Genomic DNA, 7,418 nt, shown 5'->3' with positions numbered 1-7,418 from the left:
GATACCAACAGGCTATTTATGAAATAATACAAAATTTAGGTGTCTAAATATAATTAACAAATGGAAGAAAGTGTTCTCTTCAAGTAGAATATAAGTTATGGAATGCAGTAAAAATGATGGAGATTGAAATTTGAAATTTATTACTCTATAATCACCATAGTAAAAACACTCAGTCAAGAATAATCAACTGATGTAAAAACTACTAGAAGACAGTTTGATGAGAAACAGAAATGTTACACAATCTCCAAGTATTCACAGCAAAATTATTGACTGTAAAGAGAAAACAATGGGTTAATCTAACAAAATCCTAGTGACTTAACCAAGAAGTCAATGTTGATATGACATCTGCATCATGAGCAATCTAGGAATATGATGTCCAGAGAAAAACTTAATAAGAATTCTGTGGTCTTCCTGCCAACATACATCATCAAAATATAAAGAGGAGGAAATGATACACACATCTAAATTGAGGAGTGTTCTACAAAACAATTGTCTATTTTGAGAAATTGTCAATGGCAACAAAAACAAAGAAGATTGAAGAAATTCAAGAAACTTCCTGATCAAAGACTAGAAAGACACACACACACACACACACACACACACACACACACACACACACACACACACACACACACAGGTGCAATACATCATCCTGGATTGCAGCTTCAGCCAAGAAAAGGAAACAGAAAATGTATGAGGAAGTATGTAGTTCAAGTAAACACAGTGAAGTATTAAGAAGTAAAGCAGAAATACAGCTGAAAATTCCTTTTGAAATGGCAGAATGAAAGAGAATGGGAGAGCAAATGTGGCAAAATAAATAGTTGATAAATGTGGATAAGTGTATGGGAGGTTTTCTATAATATCCTCACAGTTTAACCATGGATTTAAATATTAATAAACATCCTAACCATGATCTTTATATTTATGAAAGAAAAAAAGATTTCAGTTTTTGTTTTGTTTGTAGACAAGGTGTCACTATACAGCCCAGGCTGGCCTGACTCACTATATAGACTAGACTTGCCTCAAACTCATAGAGATCCACCTGTCTCTGCCTCCTGGGTACTGGAATTAAAGGTATGCACCACCATACCTGGCAAAAAAAGTTTTATATTACCAAATTCTATTGAGATGCACAGCATGTATAAAAATTTCTTTTTTGTTTTTGTTTCAAGAAGGATTAAAAATACTTTAAAGTGGGAGAAAATAAAATTTAATTTGTAGCTTGGTTAATGGCTTCATAATACAATTTTTTAAAATAATGCATGAATAACTGAAAATCTATAAAACAAAAATAAAATGCCATAGGCTGGGGCTGGAGAGATGGCTCAGCAGTTAAGAGCACTTGTTGTTCTTGTAGAGGATGGGGCACAGTTCCCATCACCCATGTGGCAACTTGCAGCCATCTAAAACTCCAGTTCCAGAGAATCTGATGTTCTCTTCTGACATCCAAAGGCACCAAGCATATACGTGGTATATACATACATGCAGGCAAAACACACATACATATAAAATGGCCAAATTAAAAAATCACCAGAAACATTATAAATCGATAATTGTTTAAGTATAATAACAAAGTAATATACATAAAACTGAAATTCTTACAAACTGGTAGAGAATAATTCGTAGTTTTAACTTTTTATTTTCGAAAAGAAATATTAATAAGCTAGAGTCCAATTCACTGAATTAGAAAAACGAACAAAAAAGAAATATAGATAAGGTAATTAAAAGAGAAAACAGGGCTGGAGAGATGGCTCTGTAAGCAAACTGCTTGATATTCAAGCACAAAGACCTAAATAAATTTTATCTCTAGCACCTAAGTAAAAGCTGGGTGTGGTAGCCAGGCTATGCAACCCCAGTGCTGGGGAGGTGGAGACAGTGATCACCCGGGCTCACTGGGCTCCTGATCACCTGGGCTCACTAGCCAGCCAGCCTATCCTCATCAGGTCTCGGTAACAGCTCTTGTCTCAAAAAACAAAACAAAATAAACAAAAGACAAAAAAGTGGATGATTCCTGAAGACCAATACAAGAGACTAATCTCTGTCCTATCCCAACCTCCCAAAAAATGAAGACTTGTTAAAACCAAAATAAGAAAATTCATTAAAATTATTGTAACTTATCACATTCTCATGTTGTCATATGAATGGGGAAAATATGCTTATGTGAGTAGATACAGACAAAATATTTGGTGGAAAAAACCTCCATATCCATTCACAATAAATCCTCTCAGCAAACTATGAATACTAATTTTTGGCTGGGCGGTGGTGGTCCACGCCTTTAATCCCAGTACTCAGAAGGCAGAGACAAGAAGATCTCTGTGAGTTCAAGGCCAGCCTGGTCTACAGAGTGAGTTCCAGGACAGCCAGGACTGCCACACAGAGAAACCCTGTCTCAAAACACAAAAAAGAAAAAAAAAACACCAATTTTCTTGGACAAACTAAAAAATATGTACTGGTAAAGAAGACAGTGCCAATACAATATAATTTAAAAATAGCCCAAGATAACCTATAAATTACTAGAAAAATATAATTCAGAAAGGATGCATGTTATAAAATCAATACAAAAGTACCAGTCATTTTCTCCTTTACTAGCAACAATTAGAAAATGGGGTTTAAAAAGACTCACTTGGAAGTAACAACAGAAACTATAAAGCAATCAGCAGTAAATTTACTAAAGCCTTGCAGATTTATGTGGGTATTTCTTGGTGCATATCATTTCATAGAATACAAAAAATGTTTCAATTTTATGACTAATGCTAGCTTCTTGGGTTTTGTCCAGTTATTTTGAACATGCCATAATCAGTTCCTTTCTTCTTCCTTTACATGCATTTTTAGTAAAAAAAATAAAACAAAACAAAAAAGATTACCTTGAGCATCACAACTTCCAGGTGCGGGACACCAGCAAAAGCAGGGTAGCATTGGAAAGAGTCTTCATGGTCTTCAATGGGTGAACTATTTTACAAATGCACCAAGGAAATGGAGTCATACTGCAATCTTTCAAAGACTGAAAAACAATAAAGCAAGGTGAAGTCATTCCATCTGTCACATGCAGTCTGACTCATGTTCCTTACATTCCTGTCAGCTCCCAATTCCATGGCGCATTCCTATTGAATAGTTGGGTACACAGTATGAGGAGGTATGTTCTGCACAGCAGCTCACTGCATCATATCTCTGGAACCAAGCATTTTTCTCTTTAATCACATCTCAACATGGACACAACTTGTAGTAACACAAGAACTTATTGGCCTAGACAAACATCCTTTGGTGAATCTGTGATTAACCTCAAACATGCAAAACCCTTTGGAAAAAAATGTGGTGTACACACACAGAAAAAAAAATTCACTACTTGCCATTACAATTGTCTACGATTTAAGTCACTGGGGAGAAATTAGGCAGCTCCTACACATTTCTTGCCCTGAATAGCTTCCTTTGTTTTCTAGGTGAGCATTTCACTCCCTAAAGCCTGCATTACCACATTTTGCCTTTGAATAGAGGTTAAAAAAAAGTGTGGAGTGGAGGAAGGGCCTATGGAATAACAATCAACTGCTTTTAGGTGAAATGGAACTCCTTCCCTTTTTATGCTTTAGCAACAAACCTGATACCCAGAAGACCCACGGTTGCCAACGTTATTCATGACTTGCTCAAATGTCTATTACTCCTGCTGCGCAACAGCCACTGTGCCTTAGTCATCTGCTTCCACGTCTCCCTGTGCAAGGAAGGCCTAACCACCCCAACGACTGCATAAAGGTGTGAGATGAAGAAGGCATTATGAGACTTGACTGAAACTTGGTTGTTTTCTTTTTTCACAGACTATAAGGCTCATTTAAACAGGCTATTGTTTCCTGAAAGGAAGAATTAGTGTCTTGAAACAAGAAACAGCGCTTGGTTGGAAATCGCCAATGGGATTCATGCTTCGAGAATAAACTGCGCACTCCTTAGCAAACCGTCAAGGCCTACAAGCCTGTAGCCCATCTCTTTCACAGACAGAGAATTACAGACCAGATGCCTCAGAACAAGCCTGCCCTTGGGCTTTCATTCTGGAAACACTAGGCCTAGAAAACCATTCCATCTCGTATGGCACACCCAAAGTTCTCCCTTCCTCTTTGATGGCTGTCATTAGTAACGGGCAGTGACCTCGTTCATCCATGATTCCTGAATACCTTGAACAAGCACATTTTTATGGTACTTGAGTTTGATCATCATCCTGTAACTTTTGTTTTCATTTATTCAAACCCATTTTACACATAAAAAAAAAACCCTAGTTCTCAAAGCTCTCACCTTACAATCCCCTCTGGGCACAGGCATTAGGCCTTAGGCACATCTTGGTCTTGAACGAAGCATTTTTAAATGGAAAAAAATTTCCAATATACACAAAAGTACAGAGAACAGTATAGTAAATCCCCATCCAATTTTAATTTATCAACCAGTGAACATTTTGTTAGTACCTCCCTACACCTTGGCCTGTCACGAAAATCAAAACACTGCAGTTTATTTTAAAAGAGTACAATTATCTCATGTAAAATATCTTAATTACTGAATGCAATCAAATACCCATTTCATCCAGGCATACTTTGTAAAAGAGCAGTTCAACGCCTGTATGTTGTTTCTCCTCTTTTTTGAATTTGTGGAAAGAACAGGAAGGGGGGCTGGGAAAAAGCATAATTAAGTTTCAGAGAGCCTGGATGTCCCAGATGAGAAAGAAAGTATCTGACCTGATTTAGGCTGCGAAAAAAGCTATTTCACTACTTCTCCGGCGGAGGAGGGTGAGACTTCAGTCCAGTAGATGCAGGAGGAGGCGCCGAGGGGAGAGTGGTACTACCTCCACTGGGAGTCCCTTCTGGATAATCCCACCGTGGAGCCAGGAGACAGCGCTTTTTTGGAGGCTTGGGTTCCCGCGTATTTCCTGGTGGGAGCGTGGATCTCCCGGAGGCACAAGGTTGGTCCCCCATAGGTATGGCCGGACCAGAGCGTCAGTCTTCTCTGGTGGGCCCTGGCAAGGCCGAGAGATCTGAGATGGCGGATCCCCTCCAGGCACGGGGCTGGCTTCCTCCTGGTTTCGCAGTTACCGTATTTCCTGTATCCTGAGACGTATATCCCTTCTCCGCCTCCACAGCGCTCCGTTCCCCATCCCATTTTAACCTTTCTACGAGAATGGAATGCAAAAAAAAAGTGCACATTTAATAAAACGCTTTCCCATAGCACATCTCTCTCACAGTTTAATTAACTGCAGGGAGAGTTTTATACAGTTTAATTTTAAAAATGTCAATTTGCCTGTAACTTGCCAACAGGCCATGTCTTAATGAATGGGTGTGTGGGAGGGTCGCGGGGGTGCTGTAACCAAAGGAATTAAGCGTTTTACAGTGCACTTGCATACGCACATCACAGAGCCATGAAAGCAGATACAACCATCTAAAAAGCTTTGTATAAACACGTTGTCTAATTGACTGCAGCGTTAAATTGCAAGCCGATTGTGGAAATGGATGCACAATAAATTCATCATGTATCACACAACCCAGGACCACTGTGTTTCCTTAGTATTTTTACATTTTTGGCATCTTTGAAAACTCGTATTTTTTTTCTCATTCCAACATACAAGATTTCTCTGAAAAAAGACAACTGGTGGCACTCCATGTTTAACTGGCAACGTTTTATTTCTTTCTTAAGGCTATGGAAAACAATGACTCATCTTACTATTGTGGTATGTTATTATATTCTGTGTTATATGGTAAGGAAACAGAAACAGTAACCAGAAGGTGCGAGAAAACTGAGAAAAGGCTTCTGAGTTTCTTTAATCTTCATCACTAAATAACCTTAATATCTATATCACGTTCCCTGTTCACAAACTAAACCACACTTTCCCACTACTGCCCTCATTGTTTTCTAATGGAAAAGTTTCAATCCATAATGTCATAAGCACTCCCTTTTAACAAACTGTTCTTTTTACAAGCTCTGTAGTTTTTAATTAATTAAATTATTGCAATTTGTTTTCCAGCTGTGATAATTTATGTGCAAAATGATACCATATTAAGGATAACCCATTTAAAGCACTTACTGCCATAGTTACCTCACACCTCCAAGATAGCTACCTTCCTCCAAACACTCTATACAGCCTGTTACATAAATTAGGTACCAATAGATATTTGGTAAAACTCAATGGTCCTGTTTTGTTTTTCAATTAAAAAAAACTGAAATTAAAATCTAATGTCATCATTTCCCTTTTTTGCCTTTCCTACCTCCAATATGCCCCCCAATTCAGTCCTATAACTATAGATAGCCATGTCAATTGCTACAGATGAAAACAGAAAATCTTAATAAAAACGTGAAGGGATATTGAAATAGAGAATGGGTTAGAACCAGAATATTTGTACCAAAATGTAATGATATAAGAGTCAACATCATAGAAGTAATACTGAAGTTATGGGTGTGGGTGCTATCTCAAGAGAAACTAGAACTGGCTGAAAATGGAATTTAATGGCAGATGGATGTGGTGATACATTAGTTATGATTTATTAAAGCTTGCCTGGGATTCAGAAAAGCAAAGTCATCCTCAAGCTATAGTGATCAGCCAATGGTACACACACTTTTAATTTCAGCAGCCAGAAATCAGGAGGTAGTGGTACACACCTTTAATCCTAGGTCTCAGGATTAAGAGGTGGAAGGATGTCTGTGAGTCCAAGGCCACCCAGATCTACACAAGATTGATCCAGCCCTATAGAGAAACAGCTCACACAAAGATGATCACATTCCTTTAATCCCAGCACTAGAGGGATATAAAAGAGAGGAGCAGTGTCTTCAGGAGTCAGTATCAGGCATTTATTCTCCAGCTATGTTAAGAATAGGAACACCCCAGCCCTGTTAGAGGTAAGAGCTCTCTGGTAGCTTGGCTGCTTTACTTCCCTGATCTTCAGGTTGAACTCCAATATCTGTCTCTGGGTCTTTTGTTTTTTGTGTGATGCAAATGGAGGAAAAGCTGCTGCCAAGCTTGAGAAGATTCTGGCCTAGGATTTCTAAAAGTTGATGCTGATGACCTTTGCAGGTAGATTATTTTTTGTGGCAATGATCTGCCACTAGGATATTTAGTAACACTCTAAACTATGGTTATGTTGGGTAGCACTTCCTACACGTCAGTTATGATAACTAAAAACACCACAAAACATTGCCAAATGTCTTCTGGACAGCCAGCACTCCTTAGTGAAAATAATTAATCTAGGGGACTGGAGAGATGGCTCAGTGGTTAAGAGCACTGGCTGCTCTTCCAAAAGAAAAAAAGGACCCAGGTTCAATTCCCAGCACTCACACAGCAGCTGACAACTCTCTGTAACTCCAGTTCCAGGGGATCTGATACCCTCACAAAGACATATGTGCAGGCAATGAATCAACTCACATAAAAATAATAAAATTGAAAAGAATTAATCTATGCC

The 7,418-nt window shown here is 38.4% G+C and overlaps 1 protein-coding gene across 1 annotated transcript; it reads right to left on the bottom strand.

Annotated features, from left to right (window-relative positions):
- Window positions 1-2,931: 2,931 nt before the first annotated feature.
- Nbdy (negative regulator of P-body association) lies at window positions 2,932-5,060 on the bottom strand. The gene is made up of 2 exons (XM_035449905.1): window positions 4,710-5,060; window positions 2,932-3,001 (listed from the first exon to the last, which is right to left on the bottom strand). Exon 1 carries the CDS (start codon window positions 4,944-4,946, stop codon window positions 4,740-4,742), a length of 207 nt encoding a protein of 68 aa, XP_035305796.1. The 5' UTR covers window positions 4,947-5,060; the 3' UTR covers window positions 2,932-3,001; window positions 4,710-4,739.
- Between the last annotated feature and the right edge of the window lie 2,358 nt (window positions 5,061-7,418).

This window comes from Cricetulus griseus, chromosome X (genome assembly GCF_003668045.3).
Source record: "Cricetulus griseus strain 17A/GY chromosome X, alternate assembly CriGri-PICRH-1.0, whole genome shotgun sequence".
In the NCBI taxonomy this organism is placed as follows: domain Eukaryota; kingdom Metazoa; phylum Chordata; class Mammalia; order Rodentia; family Cricetidae; genus Cricetulus; species Cricetulus griseus.
Note: the sequence above shows the minus strand (reverse complement) of the source record. Positions and strands in the feature narration are given on the sequence as shown.